The 21,686-nt window shown below is 46.2% G+C and overlaps 1 protein-coding gene across 2 annotated transcripts in view; it reads right to left on the bottom strand.

Annotated features, from left to right (window-relative positions):
• Nucleotides 1-221: 221 nt before the first annotated feature.
• chd5 (chromodomain helicase DNA binding protein 5) overlaps nt 222-21,686 on the bottom strand; it is an 85,097-nt gene continuing 63,632 nt past the window's right edge. Inside the window, exons 27-38 of one of the 2 annotated variants that reach the window (XM_048561541.2) lie at nt 21,283-21,416; nt 20,617-20,761; nt 15,522-15,687; nt 14,532-14,608; nt 12,843-12,984; nt 10,089-10,232; nt 9,398-9,506; nt 8,257-8,389; nt 7,020-7,215; nt 2,004-2,164; nt 1,332-1,458; nt 222-424 (exon numbers count right to left, since the gene is read on the bottom strand). In XM_048561541.2, the coding sequence (XP_048417498.2) occupies nt 312-424; nt 1,332-1,458; nt 2,004-2,164; nt 7,020-7,215; nt 8,257-8,389; nt 9,398-9,506; nt 10,089-10,232; nt 12,843-12,984; nt 14,532-14,608; nt 15,522-15,687; nt 20,617-20,761; nt 21,283-21,416 (1,647 nt within the window). In that variant the 3' untranslated portion in view covers nt 222-311. The remainder of the gene's footprint in view (nt 425-1,331; nt 1,459-2,003; nt 2,165-7,019; nt 7,216-8,256; nt 8,390-9,397; nt 9,507-10,088; nt 10,233-12,842; nt 12,985-14,531; nt 14,609-15,521; nt 15,688-20,616; nt 20,762-21,282; nt 21,417-21,686) is intronic. The other variant, XR_007250495.2, reaches the window with a different exon arrangement.

Genomic DNA, 21,686 nt, shown 5'->3' with positions numbered 1-21,686 from the left:
TAGAGTTTACAAACTCTGGTAAGCATTATGATTCTCTTGTCTTTTGGCCCACACCTCTAAAGCTGTGGAGCTACCCTCCCTGAAACAAAGTCAATGCAAGAAGAACAGTCTTCCATGAACGTGCGAAAAAAAGTGCAAATATGTACAAGTGAGCAGAGACTCACTAACCCCCCTCCCCCGACAAACCCAACCTCCCCCCCCCCCCCCAAATGGAAATAGTTTGTGTTATCCAACAAACGTTTAAAGATGATAAGCAGTACAATGACTGCATCAACTGCTGTCGTCTGGGAATGCCATGGGGAACTCTGCCATCAATCTTCAATGCAGATTATATCATTGACTTTATTTTTCTTCTCTCCTGCTTCCAGCCCTTCTGCTAGGAGCTTTTTATCTGGGACGCTCATAGCCGAAATATTTGTGGTTGCTGCAAACAAGCAGAATTGTTTTAATTGACTTCTTTTAGTTGTAAATTTAGTATCATTTTAAAGCACAATAGTTTGTGATCATATTGCACTTTAAGCTTGATAAAACACCCTCTTGTCGAGTGTCTTGGGGTAATTAAAACAGTCACTTGAAAGTGTGTCCACGATGGTATATTGGAGGAGGTCCAGGTTATTAAACACCTGGCTGAAATGACAAATTTTGAAGGAGCACTTTAAAAGGGGAAGAGAGTATGGGGCTGTAACAGTTGAAGGCACAGCCGCCAACAGTGGATCAAGGAAATGAGGGAGGCAAGAGAGGCTGGAATTGGATTGGTTTAAACCCCCTCTCACACCCTTTTATGAGTGGAGTCATTTTAGTTTTAACTAAACAGCACACTAAAGAAGCTCCACATCTTTCAATAGGTCTGTGATCCACTTTGATATCTGCCCCCTAAAGTTCCCTCTGAACTGTGATGAATTTGTACAAGAAGCAAGGGGGATTTCGTACCCCAGGGTCACTGACTGGTCCTGGCTGCAAGGTGTGTCTGAAGAATGCCAGACTGAATTCCATCCATTTTAATAAGGGGAGAATTCCTTGTACTCCACTGAACAATTTTCTTTGTTATTATTCATTCTAAGGATGTGGGCGTCACTGGCAAGGCCAGCATTTATCGCCCAACCATAAGTTTCTGAATAAAGCAGAGTCTTTCTTAGTCACTACAAATTACAGTTAAGAGTCGACCACATGGGTGTGCAACTGAGTCACATATAGACTGGCTAAGACAGCAAGTTCCTAAATGATATTTGTAAACTAGATGGTTCTTTACAATAATCCAACAGCTTCTTAGCTACGAGTACTTTTATTTGCAGAATTCAGGTGTAAGTGCTGCTTTTCTATGACATACGTACCACTGATATAGGGCCCTAGAGGCATCTGATTGTAGTTGATGAGAGCTCCAGTGCCTGGTCCCCGGAAAGTCGGTGCAAAGTTGTTACTATACATCTGAGCTGTTCCGTAGGGGCCCTGTGGGAACGGCTGTAAAAGATGGTTAGTTTAAACAAAAATGAATTCGATTCAACTCAACATCCAAAATACTTTACGCAAATATTTCAAAGCTGAAACTGCAAGCTCTGTAGATGCTGACCCTTTAGTCCTGCCCCACACAAGGGGTATCGAGTGCCTTCTGTTCTCACTGGGATGCATCACAGTAAAATGCAATTGTGTTGTCACCAGCCATACCAACCACACACAGGGAGGGAGCTTTACTCTGTACCGACCCACATTACACTGGTTTGATAGGACATATAACATCCAATGTTGGGGCTGTCATTTCCGCCACATACCCCACCACCCCCTCAAAAAAACCCAATCACCAACATCACTCCTCATCATGGACAGGAATCCAAGAAAGTAGATAAACTGTGTACCAAGTCTCATTACGCCAACCATTTCCGATTGGGAGAACCAGGATCCTCCAATAAACAATCCCTTCTTGATTCTACGGGGTTCAGTGGCAAAGGGATTAGTGTGGTCACATTCTCAGCACCTCTTACCATGATGCCCTTGCCCAGTTTCCTCACCTGTTGTTGCGGCTCATTTCCCCGATTTGCTAGTCGGCTCAAAATGCTTCGCTCGGACATCTGCAGTCGTGCTGCCACAGGTGGCACCCTAGACAACATGTTGGGTAATCTGGTCACATCTGCCTTCATGTCACTCAGGAGCTCCTCCAGCTGATTCAGGACTGAAAGAAACAAAAAGCAAACACAGGGCGAGGAGCTCAGGGCCAGGGTTTCAGAAGGGGGGTGGGAAGGGGGGGTGCCCACAGCGACAACACATCATTCACAGCTGGTGAAGTGGCACTGAGTGGCTCCATAAGCCACAGTAACACCACACAGCAAGTACAAGGAACAGCAACATTGCAGGTGGAGGTGAAGTGGAGGGGCATTGGTAGGAAACCAATAATAAGGGACAATAAAAGAAGGCAGTACTTTAAAACACTCTACCCAGGCTCTGGAAGTACAGCCGCACTTGTAATACTTGCTCACAGCTCTTCCCCGTACATAGATTCAGTTTTTGCTCTTTCCCTGGGCAACATTGATATGTTTCTGTGTGGACTAAGAAATTATCCTGATAAATTGTGCAGAGAAAAATCACAACCACATGGAAAATAGAACCTGGCTATTATCTGTGCATGCTTAGGGATGGTGGCATAATGACAAATGATAGTGGTCAAGTAACCCAGAAAACTTCATGGTGCAAAGTGGCTCTTTCAGACTTTTCACCGAGTTTCAAAAAGTGATAGATGTAAGTGATCGTGAAGCTGTCAGGCTTTTGTAAAAACCCAGTGGGTCCTTTAGGAAACCTTATCCACTCTGGGTCTGTGTGTCTCCACTCCCATCAACGTGATTAACTTTTAACTACCCACTAATGAGGCCCAGAAACACTCCATCGTAACATAAACCCCACACTTTAAATCATTCAGGAAGGCAGTCCATTCGCCCCATCACCTTCTCATAGTTACTAGGGAAAGGCAAAAAAATGTTCTTTCCAGCTACACCCATATCCTGATTTGGATTTTTGGAACGTACAAGATCAGCCTGATACTCAGCCTCACTTTGCTGAGCACTGACTCCTGCAGGAGGCCAAGAGAACTGCATTGGGCTGAAGTTGTTCTTCCCTGGTCACTGCTTTGTCACTGAGTCGAAAGATTACAGCAATGTCCTTGGTTTGGCAAATTCAGAGGCTATGGCTAATGCTCTGGGACAAGAGGTCAAATCCTACCACAAGCTCTGGAAGAATTTCATTTCATTATTAAGTAAAATCTGAGGTTGAAAGTTAGTCTCAGTAATAGTGACCATGAAAACATTTGTCATAACGAGTTAATTAGTGATTTTGAGGGGGAAATCTATACGCAGTCTGGTCTATATGTAACTCCAAACCCACAGAATTTCACTCCGAAATGCAATACACTGTGTTCAAGAGCAATTAATGATGGATCAACAAACGCTCGCCTCACCAATGACTCCCATTTCCTAACAGCAGAAACAAAACAAAACAGTTCCAGGATCTATCCCAGACTATACTGAATTTGCTAATCTAAACTGCGTTGCAATTGTAAGCACCTTGGACTGGAACTTGGAAGGTGGGGGTGCATGGAATTTTAATGTCAGGGCATACCCTATCCTGGCATTTCTCACCCACAATTCATTATAGCCTGGGTAAACTCAGCAGGGTGCAGGAATTAAATATCTGCAGAGTTCAATGTTATTAGCAGCAGGACCACCAGGGGGAGTCTGTGCTTTTCCTTTTGAGATTTTCATGTGTTTTTAGTCATATTGAGCTTTTTGCTGTGTCTCTGCCCCAGGAACAGCCCCTGACAGGAAAGGGCTTCTGTGCTCAACAAACAGAAACCAAATGCATTGTTCCATACCAAAATCAGGAGTTAGACGTTAAACAGCATCATAGAGAATGGTATTAGCAGTCAATCAGGTCCAAAATGATTAAATTCCAGGCTTACAGCTTCTATTCAAATATAAATATTCTCCAGCATCAAGTCTGTCCTTTCCACAAACAGTTGGGAATGAGAGGAGATTAGTCCAAATAACCGTTGCAGGGTATTGTAAAAATACAACAGATCTTATTCTATGATCAATCTAAAATAACTTGCATTTGAAAGCACCTTCCTCGTTGTAACAAACTCCACAGTGCTTCACAGATCTGTGACCAGGCAATCTGGGGAAGCTAAATGAGGATGGTTTCAGGCAGCAACATGAGCAAGGATAGAGAGAGAGAGAGAGAGAGAGAGAGAGAGAGAGAGACACGGGGGGGAGGAAATTCCGGATTGCACAGTCTGGGAAGCTGAAGTTTTGTTCACTGGCAGATTAACACCAGCTTGTTTGGAAGAGTCTGGAAAAACACAAGTGGGTTGTGGGGCTGGAGGAGATCCCAGAGATCTGGGGAGAGTGGGGGTTGGAATTTGGAGCCAAGGATGAGTGGTTTAAAATTCGTGGAGCAGCAACCAATGTTTGTCAGTGAACACAGGGAGATGGGTGAATCAGAGATGATTCAAATGTGAAAACAGGCAGCAGAGCGTTGTACCAGCTCGCGTGTGTGTGTGTGTGTGGTGGGGGGGGGGGGGGTGTTAATGCGTGGAGGACAAGTCACATCACCAAGAATGGCGGACCTGTAACTTTCAGCAGATCAGCTGAGACAGGGATGGACTCCGATGAAAACAGTCCAATTAATGATACAGATGTGACTGAAAGATCATCTTGGGGTCAAATATGACAATTTGCAAACACCCTGGTACAGTTCTTTTCTCTCCCTAGCAATCCTAACTAGAGAACAATGTTTGCAGAGGGACCAAAGATGGCTTCAATCTTCCCAATATTTAGTTGAGGGAAAGTTTCTGTTTATCCAGGGCTGCTTGTGAATCAATCAGTCTGATCATTTAGAGACAGCAGAGCTGAGCAGTGTTGGTGGTAATAAAGCAGACCTGGATATCATCAGTCTACACAAGGAATCAGATGGCATCACCAGGAGGCAATACATAGCTTAGAATTAGCTGAACCTCGAGAGGAAACTGTATGTAAGTGAGAAAAAGGAACCATCTCTGGAGATTCTCTAGCTGCAAAGAGATGAATGAGAAATGGCACCACCTGAAAGATGGAGAGGTGTGAAGGCAGAACAGTGTGGTCAAATGCTGCAGGGAGCTCTGAGCACAGAGAATTTATCTTTGTCACAGTCCGCAGGATGTTGTTTGTGACTTTGATGGAGAAAAACTTGATTTGAGATTAAAATGTAATGCAGGACAAATGGACAGATTTAGGCAATGACCATATGTTCGAACATCATCTTATGCAATACCTAGTGAGTATACCCACCCCACAGTACACTGTACAGTAGGGGTTTGTGCCCCCCCCACCACTGAATGGAAGAGGTGCATCCCCACAAAATTCCATAAACCGCCTTTTAAGTGACTAACTTTGATCACATCTGCCCCCTAGTGGAATCAGCATGCTGTACATCGACAGGCAACGTGAGGAAGTATCAATCAGTCCCAGATACTGAGATTTGTACAGATACCCAAATCTCCCTCACTAATCACAGGCAGGTTTGCTATATCCATTCAGATAGTGTCTGCTTTAGTTCGCTGTTACCCCACTTGCAATGGAATTTGAGGATTTGTTGGTTAGTGTCAAATTTCCACAGCGAACAATCAAGGAAAGAATCAACAGCTCCCTCTGTGGTTGGACTCCATCAGTGAAGTTCCCAGTGTGAAGCCCTGAGCCACATAAACCTGGAGGCCCCAGGTTCCATCCCGGTCTGGGCTATGACAGCTGATGGTACACACTAACTTCCAATACCGTCCAGTCTCTACATTATGGAAAGTGTTCAGAGGCAGTGAAGAAGTTGCAAAGAAGATTTGCTAAAATTGAACTGAGGGGTAATATCCTTCTCAAAAGATTGAAGTGAAGCAATTTTTCTGTAGGGAAAGAAAGACGACAAGTGGTGGGAGGTAGGCACAGGGAAAATATGTCCATCTTGGGGCAAGACAAGAACTGGGAGCCCTTTACACCAGTTAGTCATTAAGTGAAATATGTAAATAATCAGGTATTCAGGAGGAACTAAAAGTAGGAATAGAATGTGGAAATCACTTGCATGGGGAGTGGGCAAGATACATGTTTTTAAGAAAAAAAACTAGTTAAAATGACAAAGAAAAGATGAAGGCGGCTGATGGAGAGCATAAAAACCAGCAGAATAGACAGATCAAATGGCTAATTTTTATGTAATTTGTATGAAAACTAAAGTAACATCAATTGTTAACTTGTCGGTCATTGTTATTCTCTGGTCAAAGCAAGGGCTGTTGTTGTTGAAGAACGCGAGACTCCAACAGAAGCAGCATATGGTACCCTAGTCTCAGCTACAACATGGTTTACAGAGTAAAGCTCCTTTGAAACTGTCCCCAACAAACATACCCAGCTCAGGGTTAGATACAGAATAAAGCTCCCTCCACACTTACCCATCAAACATTTCCAGGACAGGTACAGCATAGTGTTAGATACACAGTAAAGCTCTTTCTACACAGTCACCATGAAATACTCCCAAGGACAGGATGAGCACAGGATTAACAAAGAGCAAATCCACTCCCCCACCCTGTCCATTTAAACTGTGCAGTAATCCTCCTTACATCAAACAGTTCCACTTGCTGCACTAATGCAGTTTAACTGCACCAGACAATCTGCAGCAGTTAATGTAACTCAGGCCCAGCACACACTAGATAGCGACCTGTGAACTGAGTGACAGCAGCTTGAGGCCAGCGCGTGACAATACATCTCTAGTCCCTCTTAGAAATACATCTTACATTCAAAAAAATAAATTAAGATCACAATTACACCAGAGCCACTTCATTACAAAAAGCTGAATTTATTCGCAGATTCGCTAAAAAGGAACAATTTTTACAAGATGATATTGCGGGGCAGTGCAAGTGATGCTGAAACTAATCTCTTATCTCTACGATGTCCAGGACCTGTCTGAATGGTCAGTATGGAGACGGGAGGTAGACGGGAGGGGGTGCTCGAGTTCACGTGACAAACCTTTGTGCAAGACTGCATTGGCAGGCTTGTTACCAGCCAGAGACTCCTTGGAGAGGTGCTGGTGACTCTCAGCTAAGCATTCGACCTCAGCAAAGCGTGCGTTGAGGGCCATGGCTGGATGATTGGGATCCTGGGTCATGTTGAGGTAAGCAGCTCTCCGCAGTTGCTCTTCGATTACCAAGGCCTGCTCCAAGAGCTGGGGGTGGAGGGCATGTAGGGGTGGTGAGAGAGAGTTAGAGGCAAAAAACAAACAATTAGAGACAGGACTCCTGCTAATCCCTTCACAATCCCACCCAGCTCACTGCACCACTATGGTCCTCAACCACATGAGACCAAAAGGTGAGAGGAAAGTGCAACATTTAATTGAGAGGGGGAAATGGAGGAAAGGAAAGAGGAGAGAAGAGAAAGTATTGTGCACCTTTCATAGCCAACAAATGTCATAAAAAGACGTTGAACAGCCAATGAAACACTCCTAATGACTGTAGGAAATAAAGCAACCAACTTTGGCACAGCAAGCTCCCACAAAGAGCAACACGATAATCAGATAATCTGCTTTCATGATACTAGTTGAAATATAAGCATCAGCCAGGTCACCAGGAAGAACCCCAAAATAAAACAAAGAACTGAGTATGCTTTCTCCTACAGATGCTGCCAGACCTGCTGAGTTTCACCAGCAATTTCTGTCTTTGGACTAGGAAGGACTCGCCTGTGCTTCAAAATAGCGCCAGCTGAAAGACTGTATTCTACACTCTCTTCTGCTACCCTGAAACACCTTGTATGGTACAACCTGCCTGTATATTATGTAAAACAACTCTGCACTGTATCTCACTACGTGTGATAATAGTAAAATCATTGTGGGATCTCGACTTTGAGGCCCACCCAGGAGGACAGTTTCGGTCTCAGGTTAAAGTTCCAATAAAACGCAGTACTCCCTCAGTTCTGCACTGTGTACATCAGGCAGCAATGTGGACTCATTTCTCCACATTGGGATGTGGACCCACAACCTCTGACTTGGAGTTGAAAGCAGAAGAACCTGATCACCTATAGAGACACGCACACAGACACACAAATCTATCCAAGCACATGTCTCTTATGCAGTCTCACCAGTACAGACAAGCAAATACACATAGGCATTGACACACACACACACACACACACACACACACACACACACACACACTTAACATGTTGCCACGTCCTGGTCCACCTGGGCGCGTGCGCACACAGCTTGATTTACCTTGAATCTTCTGGCTAAGAATTTGTTTTTCATTTCGAGGAAATTCCCCTTGTTCATCTCTGCTTTGAAAGGCTCATTGATGATCGTATATCTGGGATCGTTTTGAATGTCCTGCCAGCGAGCATAGCCATGACCGCAGAGAAACGTTAAGGAAAATATGGCACAAAAAGGCAAGTTTTGATAGTTGAGATGTCACATATTACTACTGCAGGAGATACAGGAGAAATGGAGGAGCCTCAGACTTCCTCATGCAATGGGAAAGTAAAGGTCCCTCTGCACTTCCCATCTGAAAGGAAAACTCCCTCTCCACACTGTCACTGTCAAACATTCCCAGGACAGGTATAGCACATGATTAGATACAGAATAAAACTCCCTCTATATTGTCCTCATCTTTTTAAATGATGCTCCTCCCTCAATATGAGTTTCTGTTCCCCCATACTAGGTGCCCAGTAAGGTGCTGCTCTGTTCTGGTCAAAGGGAGGGCATAGTAACTATCAGAAGAAAGTATTACTTTACTGGGGACAGTGAGTGAAGAATACTTTGCACATTGTCAATGACCAGGAGAACTTTGGGAAGACCACGATTGGAATTCCCTGCACAGCTCTGGCCCAAATGCTGCAACAAGAACATCATCACAATATTGGAATGACATCAGCTACACCAAACAGGAAAACTGCATGAGGGGTGACTTGGTGAAAGTCCTTGATCATAACCAAGGGCTGATTTTTCTGTCTACATGGAAGAATTGAACTAGCACGCTTAAATGAAGCGACAAAAAAATACAACAGGGAATTCAGGAAAAAGGTTTTCATCCTGAGAATAGTGAGAATATGGAACTTGGAGGAAAACACATGGATGCATGTAAGGGGAAAACAGCAAGGAATGGAAATGTTTATTGATAGAACATGAAGACATGGAGATAGGTAGGACGTGACAATGAAACCAGGGAAGGAGCAGGCTCATGTAGTATACAAGTAACAGCCTGGACCAAGTGGGCCAAATGGCCTATTTCTCTGCTGTATTTTAAACAGTCATCCTCATCCGCTCAGGGTCCTGACACAGTTCACGTTGGGGTCTTTAGTGCAGTCTCTCAAATCTGACCCTGCCCCTGCGCCAATCCCACAGCTCAGCGAAAGGATACGCAACAATGCCAGCCAGAAGCCAATAGTCATGCCTCCTGTGCCAGATATCGTAGATCTTTCCCGAAGAAACTGCAGCCCGTTCCTCGTTCTGCCAAAGCGTGTGCAACTCTGAATAAACAACAGCACAGATTATCCATCAGAACTGATTTAGAACATGATGGTGGAATTTCAGTTTTATAAATAAATGCCACATAATAAAGGTCATTCCGTATAATGGTGACCAGAACGATCATCGATTCTTGCACAAACCCATCTGCTTCACTGAACTGTTTTCAGAATTACATTTGCCATCTTACAATTTCCAACTCACATAGTGCCTCACCCTGGGGGCACTGACACACACACACACACACACACACACACACACACACACACACACACACACACACACACACACAGAGCCACCCCCTGGGCAGTGTTTCCTAACCCACCCCTCCACCAATTCCCCACATACACCTTGGGCAGGCCAATTCAGTCTCTGAAATAAAGATGACTAGTCATCAGACACACTTGGTTAAAGGGTGCGGGGAAGAGCAGGAGGGGAAGAAAGCAGCAGGAGGAGGATCGGGGGTGGGGGGGGGTCCCAGGCAGATGCTGGGGCAATGAGTGATTGGGGTGAAGCGGACAACAAGAGACACAGATACAGATTTCATCCTTCTTAGTAAGTGCCAATGTTACTGCCAGGTTCACCTGTGAAACCACCATCTGCAATATTGAACATAAATTTTCCTTTGCTAGACTGATCTTTTCTCTCTTCTTCCTCTTTCACTTCTTTTAATATCTCTCCGTTCTGTAGCGTTTCTGCAATCTCTCTCTCCTCGTTCACATCTTCAGCTGTCAAGAGAAACAGAAAATAAATCCCATTTCCAAAGACATCCAGCCAATGAGAATCACTGAGAAACTGGCTACCTGCCAACACAGGATCCTTTTTAACTGAGACCACCGCCAGAAACTCCCCCTCCCCACCCAGACACCCTGCTATTCCCTCAGTCGATCCACCATCCACCCACTTGGGCTGATAGCCAGCCACTGGGATGCTCTGTGTGCTGTCATAAGCTGTGATGCCAGTCGAGGCAGCCACCTCCCAAAAGGTGCCAGCAATTGGCAGCAAAAATGGAGGATTCGATCCACAGTCAGCTCACCATAAGATTCCAGCTGTGACTCAACGAGCAATGCTCTCCAACTCACACCACTCTCCAATCAGAGACAAGTCTCATTCCACAATCATGAGCATCTAAACTGACAGCCAAAGCACATGAATTCGGGAGTGCTGCACAGTTTGCGGTGCTGTTGTTTTAGGTGAGAGATCAAACAGGGGATCGCCTGCCTTCCTTCTCAGGAAGAAGATCACAAGAAAATATTTGGAAGCAAAGCAGGAAAGTTTCTCCTGGCATTTTGGTCCAATTCTGAGGAAGGGTCGCCAGACCCGAAATGTTAACTATTATTTTTCTTCACAGATGCTGTCATATCTGCTGAGCTTTTCCAGCAACTTCTGTTTTTGTTCCTGATTTACAGCATCTGCAGTCCTTTTGGTTTTTATTTACTTGACCAACATAAGTTAGAGGTTATTTAGTCTTTACTATTTTTGCGCATTTGCTCTGCACAGATTAGCAGCTTTGATTGTTGTATTCTCATAGTACTTTATTGGGTACAAAGCACCATGGGAAATTCACAGCTTGCAGAAGGCACTATATAAATGCAATCCATTCACTGTATTAACTACCTACACCAGTTCGATCAATTCATTTACCCCATGAGACAGTTCACTTCCCTAAATTCGACACCCCACCTCCCCTTCAAAGATTTCTCAAGGATCTAGGCTACAACCAGGATGTATCCAGAGATATAGACCCTGGACATTGTAAGAACAAGTCCAGCAAGTGGAAGCCTCTATTAGTTAGGATACAATTAGTAATGACATGGAAAAGGGTTGTTTAGGAGCAGCCAGCATGGAATTTTAAAAGGGAAACTGTGCCTCACTAGCTTGCTACAGATTTTTGAAGAGACAACAGGAAGGATCTACAATAACAAAACGATTGGATGTGGTGTACATGGACTTCCAGAAGGTGTACAATACAAAGAGAAAAGTTACACTTACTGCAATAAACGTGACTGTAGCAATGTGGATACAAAATTGGCTGAAGGAAAGGAAGCACAGTAATAATCAGTGGGTCTTTTTTTTTCAGCTAGAGAAGTGATTTTAGTGGAGCTCCCCGAGGGTTGCAGTTGGGACCCTTGTTGTTCCGATACATAATGATCTAGATCTTGGCGTACAATCTCAGATTGACATGAAACACAGAAGCAGTGAAAACCATGAACTTTCAAAAGGACATTGACAACTTGGTGGAATAGGCGGCTGCGTGGCAGAGTGGTGTAAGGTGGTACATTTTAGTTGGAAGAACATGGACAGACAATATAAAAACAAGGAAGTACAATACTTAAGGGGTGCAGGAGCAGAGGGTGCCGGGAGGTATGTGCACAAATCACTGAAGGTGGTAGGATAAGTGGAGAGAGTAGGTAATGAAGCAGAGAGTGTCCTCACCTTTATTAACAGTGGCAGAGAGTACAACAGTAGGGGATGCTGAATATGTACAAAACACACGTTAGACCTCAGGTGGAATAGTGTGTACATGACCACATTACAGAAAGGATGTCAATGTATTGGAGACAGTACAGAAGGGAATTACAAAAATGGTGCCAGGGATGAGAAATTTCTAACATGAGGATGGACTGGAGACATTGGGACTGTTTTCCTTGGAGAGAAAGTGGTGAAGGGGAGATCTAATAGAGGTTTTCAAGGCCATGAGTAATCTGGCAGGGAGCAACTGTTCCCACCCATAAGGATGGGTAGTGAAGGGGTAGAGAGTTGACATTTTCTGCAAATGTAACAAATCATAGAATCATGCAGTATGGAAACAGACCCTGTGGTCTAACCAATCCACATCACGTTCCCAAACTAAGCTAATCCCATTTCTCCAAACCTTTCCTATTCATAAACATATCCATATATCTTTTAGATGTTGTAACTGTACCTGCTTCCACCACTTTCTCTGGAAGTTCATTTCACACACAAACGGTTCTATGTTTAAAAAAAAAAATTGTCTTTCATGTTCTTTTTAAATCTTTCTTCTCTCGCCTTAAAAATATGCTTAAAAATTGTGATGAAACACTTTCACACAATGAGTGGTTGGGGCCTAGTGTGTGGTGGAGGCAGAGTCAATTGAGAAATTCCAAGAGGTTTTTTGGATGATTATTTGAAAAGAAGCAAGTTGCAAGGGGCTTGGAGAAAAGGCAAGAAAGTTACACTGAATCATGATTTAATAGGAAACACAATGGACCGAATGGCCTCTTCTGACCATATTAACTGTGATGCTGTGGTCAGGGTCCCATGTCCAGCAGCAGCAGACCATCAGACAGACCTGCACTGTCACCGCTTATTCATACCTTTAGGTTGAGAAGGGGTTGCCAGCTCCTGTGGTTCAGACTCTCCCTTCTCCCCTGCTCCTGCCTCACTGACTTGTTTCTTGCTCTCCACTGTTTCTTGAGATTTCTCAGCGACAGAAGCAATGCTCCCACCACTGGGAACCTGGGGCAAAGAAAACATCAGGAGAGAAGTCAGTGATGTTACATACATTAATCAGCTGGAGGCCCTCCCACCCTCCCTCTCCCGAAAGTGGTCACTGCCCTCTGGGTACAGACTCACTGGGAAGTAAAACCCACCCCCCCTCATTTGTTTTTGAAACAAAATGTTAAAGCCAAGATTGATAAATTTAACATTCTGCATTCACTGCTGTTTGTGGACAAGAGTTTCAAACATCAGCAACCCTTTGGTGAGTAGAAGTACTTCCAAACATCTCTGTTAACCAACATTTAAAAACCAACTTTTTTCTAGCTACCATCAGTGCTTAAGAAGGATCACTCTGATTTCGCTCAAGAGGCTGCCAAACCTGCCGAGTTTTTCCCGCAATTTCTGTTTTTGTTTCTGATTTCCAGCACCCGCAGTTCTTTTGGTTTTTATCTCTATTAAAATCTAACCTCACTTCTCAGGCAACATCCCTTGTTCTAGAAACCCCAACTAGTGGGAACAGTTTATCTTTACCTACCCTGTCTTTTCCTCTCAATATATTGAGGACTTTGATGAGATTACCCCTTAACTTGCTAAAATCTACAGAAAACAGGCCTAACTTGTACAATCTCTCCTCATACCTCAACCCCGGAAGACCAGGTATCATTCTTGTAAGAGATAGTAAGAACTGCCGATCCTGGAGTCTGAGATAACTAGGTGTAAAGAGTTGGATGAACACAGCAGGCCTGGCAGCAAAGGAGCAGGATAGCTGAAATTTCAGATCTGGACCCTTGGTCAGAAGTGGGGGAGGGGAAAAGGGCTCTGAAATAGAAATAGAGAGAGAGAGGGGGGGGGGGGATGTGGTGATAGAAAGTTAATAAAGGAGCAGATAGCTGGAGGAGGAGGAGGACAGGTCAAGGAGGTGGGGATGGAGCCAGTAAAGGTAAGTGTAGGTAGGGAGCTGGGATGGGGGTTGGTCAGATGGGTGGGAGGGAAGACTGGCAGGTCAAGGAGGCGGGGATGAGGCTAGTAAGTGGGAGGTGGGAGAAGCGGATAGGTGGGCAAAAAGACAGACAGGTCAAGGTGGCGATGACGAGATGGGCTGGTTTTGGCATGAGGTCGGGGGAGGGGAGATTTTGAAGTTTGTGAAGTCCACATTGATACATTGGGCTGCAGAGATCCCAAGCAAAATATGAGATGCTGTTCCTGCAACCATCGGGTGGCATCGTTGCCACCATGTACTCCTGTCGTCTAGATAGAATGGCCAGCATTCCACTTGGCCGCCTTGATTATGTCTGAACCTGAAACCCCAATTATCAGGGAGTATAATTACCAATGTACATGTGTAACTGTTGGCAGTAATTTGTCATCATTGTATGTTTAATGCTAATGAAATCCACCATCTTTGAGTTCTATTATCATGCGAAATAACTTAAAGTAGGAAGGTATCTGCTCTGATCCCAAATGGCCAGTGAAACAGCCCATCACCTATAGGTTCTAACAAAGAATCACTGACACAAATTTCAGGCAGAAGTTTATTCACGTCACTTTACATCTTCAACACTTACCTCATTCTCTGGGAGCCTTTTCTCTTCCTGCTCTCTTTCTTTATCGTCCATCCCCTCGACACGGCAGCCATTCTTTTCTGAAAGGGAAGAGAATTTTGTCAGTCACATCAAATCTGTGAACCTTTTACAGCATCCACAGAACAAGATGACTCCAGCAACCGGACCCCTGAAACGAAGCAGGCAACACAAACCCAGTCACCACGGGGAGATTAAAGATGACGGAGGATCACATCAGGACATTCCCATGTGACTGAACCGGGTGTGGGATCAGCCGGCTAGTAACTTGCATCTGATGTATTCTTCGGTCCTCCCAGGTAGGTGGCACTGTGATGGTCACACCATTTGCCCACCCACCACCAAAATGACCTCTTTCCCTCTACCGCTGCACTCCCAACTTCCCGACTCCTGCCAGGTCCCTACTCTCAGTAGAAACCAGGCAGAAATGCTGTAAATACATGAAACGAGGTGTCAGCTCCAACTCAGTGGGTAGACCACTCAGCTCTGACAGCAGAGGCAACGGGATAAAACCCCACTCCAGCGACATAACCATCATCCAGACCAACAATGTCAGGTCAATCCTGGTATTGATAATTTGAACAGACTGAAGATAAAGGATGCAACAGAATGTAGACATACAGCAAAACAAGCCAGAGACAGGCAGAGAGGGAGAGAGAAACAGAGAGAGAGAAGAGAATGAGAGTGAATGGAAGAGAGAAAGACAAAAAAACAAACAAAAGAACATGAGAAAGAGGAAAAGAAAGATCAAGTGGGAAGGAAAATTGATGAGGGAGTTTATTCATGTCACACAATGATTAACTTACCTAGAGGTTTGTGGGTGGTGCACATTCGATCACACCCACATGCCATCTGATCATATACAATTACTGCAATGCCAAAGGTAGGTATTCAACCCCTTTGAACATGTTCCATCATTCAACATAATCGCTGTCACTTACAGAAAGACAGAGCATGGCCCCCTCTTGAACCCACCTGTGGAACTTGGGGCTGGTGTACCAGGCAGGGGGCAGGCAGGGCTGGCTGCCACTGGGGTACTGGGATCTGACGAGAGACTGTCGACAGGTTTCTTGTTTTCCGGGTGCTCCGGGACCATCTCCGGCGTGCTGTACCTCCCATTGATGTATTCAAACTCCTGCACCTTAGATTTTTATTTTTAAAAAAAAGGGTGAATTTTAACAAATGAGGGGAAAATGAAACCAGAAGTAAAAGATACACAACAGGACTAAATAATGGGGCTGGAGGTCAAACACTGACCTTTCAACTCGAGATCCTGGGTGCAAATTCAGCTCAGTTCAAGAAGTGATTACCTGAAATCTGCAGCCATCATGAAACAAAATGGGGGAAGTATCCAACCAACTCATTCACCATGAGCCCCCCCAAATAAAACCCAAAACTTGCCCAACTAATCTCAATCAAAAACTGTCAAACAATGCACACTATCAGAGGTTGGGCTAATTCTGAGTGTGTTCAGGAACAGGGGTAGAGGGATTTTAACTAAACTGATGTACCTAATATTGTCTGAGATAATGGGAACTGCAGATGCTGGAGATTCCAAGATAATAAAATGTGAGGCTGGATGAACACAGCAGGCCAAGCAGCATCTCAGGAGCACAAAAGCTGACGTTTCGGGCCTAGACCCTTCATCAGAGAGGGGGATGGGGGGAGGGAACTGGAATAAATAGGGAGAGAGGGGGAGGCGGACCGAAGATGGAGAGTAAAGAAGATAGGTGGAGAGGGTGTAGGTGGGGAGGTAGGGAGGGGATAGGTCAGTCCAGGGAAGACGGACAGGTCAAGGAGGTGGGATGAGGTTAGTAGGTAGCTGGGGGTGCGGCTTGGGGTGGGAGGAAGGGATGGGTGAGAGGAAGAACCGGTTAGGGAGGCAGAGACAGGTTGGACTGGTTTTGGGATGCAGTGGGTGGGGGGGAAGAGCTGGGCTGGTTGTGTGGTGCAGTGGGGGGAGGGGATGAACTGGGCTGGTTGAGGGATGCAGTGGGGGAAGGGGAGATTTTGAAACTGGTGAAGTCCACATTGATACCATATGGCTGCAGGGTTCCCAGGCGGAATATGAGTTGCTGTTCCTGCAACCTTCGGGTGGCATCATTGTGGCAGTGCAGGAGGCCCATGATGGACATGTCATCAAGAGAATGGGAGGGGGAGTGGAAATGGTTTGCGACTGGGAGGTGCAGTTGTTTGTTGCGAACTGAGCGGAGGTGTTCTGCAAAGCGGTCCCCAAGCCTCCAAGCTTGGGGACCGCTTTGCAGAACACCTCCGCTCAGTTCGCAACAAACAACTGCACCTCCCAGTCGCAAACCATTTCCACTCCCCCTCCCATTCTCTTGATGACATGTCCATCATGGGCCTCCTGCACTGCCACAATGATGCCACCCGAAGGTTGCAGGAACAGCAACTCATATTCCGCCTGGGAACCCTGCAGCCATATGGTATCAATGTGGACTTCACCAGTTTCAAAATCTCCCCTTCCCCCACTGCATCCCTCAACCAGCCCAGTTCATCCCCTCCCCCCACTGCACCACACAACCAGCCCAGCTCTTCCCCCCCACCCACTGCATCCCAAAACCAGTCCAACCTGTCTCTGCCTCCCTAACCGGTTCTTCCTCTCACCCATCCCTTCCTCCCACCCCAAGCCGCACCCCCAGCTACCTACTAACCTCATCCCACCTCCTTGACCTGTCCGTCTTCCCTGGACTGACCTATCCCCTCCCTACCTCCCCACCTACACCCTCTCCACCTATCTTCTTTACTCTCCATCTTCGGTCCGCCTCCCCCTCTCTCCCTATTTATTCCAGTTCCCTCCCCCCATCCCCCTCTCTGATGAAGGGTCTAGGCCCGAAACGTCAGCTTTTGTGCTCCTGAGATGCTGCTTGGCCTGCTGTGTTCATCCAGCCTCACATTTTATTACCTAATATTGTCTGGTGTGTTTAAAAGGTGACACTCATTGCCAGAAGCAGAAAGCATTCCAATCTTCACCTCCCCAAGTACAAACCATACTCCTAAAAAATATAAAATCACAAAAGGCCTTCTAGTAAAAATGATGCCATTAAGCTGCCTTTCTTCATTAACGTGGTCTGCACATCATTGGGAAGAAAATGAAATCACACATCCCCTTTATTACTGATGCCATGGGAAGTATGGAGTTGATGTTCCTGGGTGTAACTGCTCCTGACTGACAGTACCAGGTGTAACTGCTGCTTTTGTACCTTATCTTGCCGCTACTTAAATCTTCCACCTGGCTGTTCCCAAGATCTTCCACAGCCTCTAACCCATTAAAATAAGACAGGAAATGTTGGAAGCACTGAAGTGCCTGAATCTGCTTAGCATTGGACAATAAAACAACCACTTCTGGCTTGGGAGATGATAATGAGACTATATTATCGCAGAAAGTGAGGCAATGTCAAGTTCACCTGGACCATCTCCAACACGTCCCATACCTTCCTGGACCTTTCTGTCTCCATCTCAGGCAACCACCTACAAACCAATGTCCACTTCAAGCCCACTGACTCCCACAGCTAGCTGGAATACACCTCCTCCCACCCACCTTCCTGCAAAAATTCCATGCCCTATTCCCAATTCCTTCGCCTCCGCCGCATCTGCTCCCAGGATGAGGCATTCCACTCCCGCACATCCCAGATGTCCTCGTTCAAGAGGGCCGCAACTTCACTCCTGCAGCGGTCGAGAACGCCCTCGACCGTATCTCCCGCATTTCCCGCACCTCATCCCTCACAACCCGCCCTTGCAATAACCGCCCCAAGAGAATCCCCCTAGTCCTCACATACCACCCCACCAACCTCCGGATACAACGCATCATCCTCCAACACTTCCGCCATCTACAATTCGTCCCCACCAAGACATTTTTCCATCCCCACCCTTGTCTGCCTTCCATAGAGACCACACTCTCCACAACTCCCTTGTCCGCTCCACACTGCCCTCCAACCCCACCACACCCGACACTTTCCCCTGCAACGGCAGGAAGTGCTACACTTGCCCCCACACCTCCTCCCTCACCCTCATCCCAGGCCCCAAGATGACTTTCCACATCAAGCAGATGTTCACCTGCACATCCGCCAATGTGGTATACTGCATCCGCTGTACACGGTGTGGCTTCCTCTACATTGGGAAAACCAAGCGGAGGCTTGGAGACCTCTTTGCAGAACACCTCCGCTCGGTTTGCAGTAAACAACTGCACTTCCCAGTCGCAAACCATTTCAACTCCCCCTCCCATTCTTCAGACGACATGTCCATCCTGGGCCTCCTGCAGCGCCACAATGATGCCACCCGAAGGTTGCAGGAACAGCAACTCATATTCCGCTTGGGAACCCTGCAGCCCAATGATATCAACATGATTTCACCAGCTTCAAAATCTCCCCTCCTCCACACTGCATCCCAAACCAGCCCAGCTCGTCCCAGCCCGCCTAACCTGTTTTCCTCTCACCTATCCCCTCCTCCCACCTCAAGCCACAACTCCATTTCCTACCTACTAACCTCATCCCAACCCCTTGACCTGTCCATCCTCCCCGGACTGACCTATCCCCTCCCCACCTATACTCTCCTCTGCACCTATCTTCTCCTCTATCCATCTTCAATCCGCCTCGCCCTCTCTCCCTATTTATTTCAGAACCCTCTCCCCATCCCCTTTTTCTGATGAAGGGTCCAGGCCCGAAATATCAGCTTTTGTGCTCCTACAACGCTGCATGGCCTGCTGTGTTCATCCGGCTCCACACTATGTAACCTTGCAATGTCACATGATTTTGTGTTCTCTTTCTCTCTCTTTCTCTCTCTTTCTCTCTCTTTCTCTCTCACACACACAGACTAGTGACAAGATGCAGCCACTTTAGGCTGTTTCTTACATGAAGCTAATATTTTTAAAAATATTAATTTGTAATATTCTTTTAATTTTGTTACCAATTTATGTTTTGAACGTGTTATGATGTCCATGGCCATCACATCCTGGACCCTCTGGCCCAGAGGCAGGGACACCACCACCACACCATGACAGTGCTTCTGTAAAGATCTTTTTAACATGACCAAGAACAATTATTAATCAGATCTAGCGTCTTCTGTTTTAAATCTAGACTCCCAACATCTGTAACATTTTGGTATTGTGAAAGACAGCAGCTTAGCAAGGGTGTGCAGTGTTTGGATCTCATGGGCTACATCTCAAAGCACCAACAGACTTCCTCCCACAGGTATTGTAGAAAATCCCAGTTCTTTTCTGCTGTACAGTGAATAGCCTGCTCAATATTTATCCCACAACAAATACCACCAAAGGACCTAACTTTTTGTGTCTTACTGCTGTTTCTGGGATCCTGCTGCATCATAAATTGAGTCTCATTTGTTCTCTGGTGCAACAGTGAAAATAGTTCATTGTCTGCAGTGATACTTTGGGACATCCTGAGATTGTTAAGGGTGATGTACAAAGGCCAGTCTCTCTTTAGTATCTCTGAGATTGTTAAGCAAACAATTGAGGTACCAGCTTTACAAACAGAGCTTTCCCAAATTTCCGCTGCCACAAAACCAGCCAGGAAATCCCTGATCAAACACTATGTTAGACAGGGGCCAGAGTGCTAGAGCAAAAAAGGGAAGATCACACAGCCCCGTCCACTCTGCCCACTCCGCACTCTCTTCTGTCCACCAACACCCTCACTTCCGGTCACCCCTGCCCACTTCCACCCCCCACTTTCCCTTCCCTTCCACCACATGCCCGTTCCCCTTCCCCACTCCCCACTTAGATGCCACCGCCATGAGCAAAAAGCAGTTCTCACCTCCAACCCTTACCGAGAGTATGATTCCTGTATGAAGCTACCCATCCAAAGTCAGGATGGGGTGTGATCTGGAGAGGCAGCTGACTGGCATTGATCCCACGACAGCCTCAATGCATTCACTGTGAGTGTGCTATGTCTGGGTCTGGTTGGGTGAGGTGTCAAAAGGACAGGGGAACCGAAAACAAGTTGTATTTGCATAGCGCCTTTAACACAGTAAACCTTCCCAAAGCTCCTGCAAACAGAATTACCCAATTGAACATTGAGCTATAGGAACTCCTGCTACCCACCTTCTTTCGTACCAGTGACATCACACCTATCCTGGTGAGCACATGTTGCCGGGACAACCCTTCCCGAGGGACACCATCAGCAAAGGTCTCAGATCCATCAGCCCCTGGCTCACACAGGTGTCTCATAAACAGTGACACGTAGGCTCTGGGAGGGAAGGAAAGAGTAGAAAAAGTGTTTCAATGTGATGGTCACGGCAAATAACAGAACCAAATCATTTCCTCAAATCAGGGGGAGTTGGGTGATCAGAGGGTTTGTAACTTGACAATCCTCTCATGGGCCACAGGGTGAAGTGGGTGAAAGGTCCACAATGCTGGCTGTCACTGCACGACCACGATGCGGACACCCCTCCCATGTGTGTGACCATCTTTGTCTCAGGCATGGGGGCGGTGGGTTTTAAGGACACCAACTGCCTGTCCACACATCAGTAACTTCCAGAAGGGAGACCAGAGTTCAGGGCCAGCTCTCTCTCGATTGTCCAGGACTCCTGTCCACCCAAACATGGGAGCCCTATCCATCTGCCCAAAGACCATCCAGCAATCCGCTTGCCCGTCCAGACTGGCCAGGACGCCACCCCCACAAACGCCAGCAGGCAGACAGGAAAGGAATAGAGGATGAGAAGGCACAGGGAAACATAACTGGTGGGAAGATGTTTATGGGAAATGTACCTGAACTCCTTCTCACTCTTGCCCCGAAGATCTCGGACAAGCCAGTGAGAATTGAAGGCATCTTGGGGTGGCATCCCCCAGCGCATAATGGCATTAACAAAGGCTTTACGTTGGCGAGCATTGAATCCAAGAACCTGGAATAGAGACAGAATTAAAGATCACTGCGAGGGGAAATCACGGGTGCAGAAATCCTCAATCATACCCTGTCCCCTCATCCCATCACCCCCCCCTCCTTCTGCCTACATCTCAAGACACTTGGACAAAGTATCATTGGCCTTCTCTCATTGGAGACCATCACAATAACATTCCCAAGCCAGAAGGCCTACCAATCCAAAAAAAAACATGCCCCCTAGTTTTCAACTGTCCCACGCTACTCACCCTATCCATGCCCCTCATGATTTTAA

Source organism: Stegostoma tigrinum, chromosome 28 (assembly GCF_030684315.1).
Source record: "Stegostoma tigrinum isolate sSteTig4 chromosome 28, sSteTig4.hap1, whole genome shotgun sequence".
NCBI lineage: Eukaryota > Metazoa > Chordata > Chondrichthyes > Orectolobiformes > Stegostomatidae > Stegostoma > Stegostoma tigrinum.
Note: the sequence above shows the minus strand (reverse complement) of the source record. Positions and strands in the feature narration are given on the sequence as shown.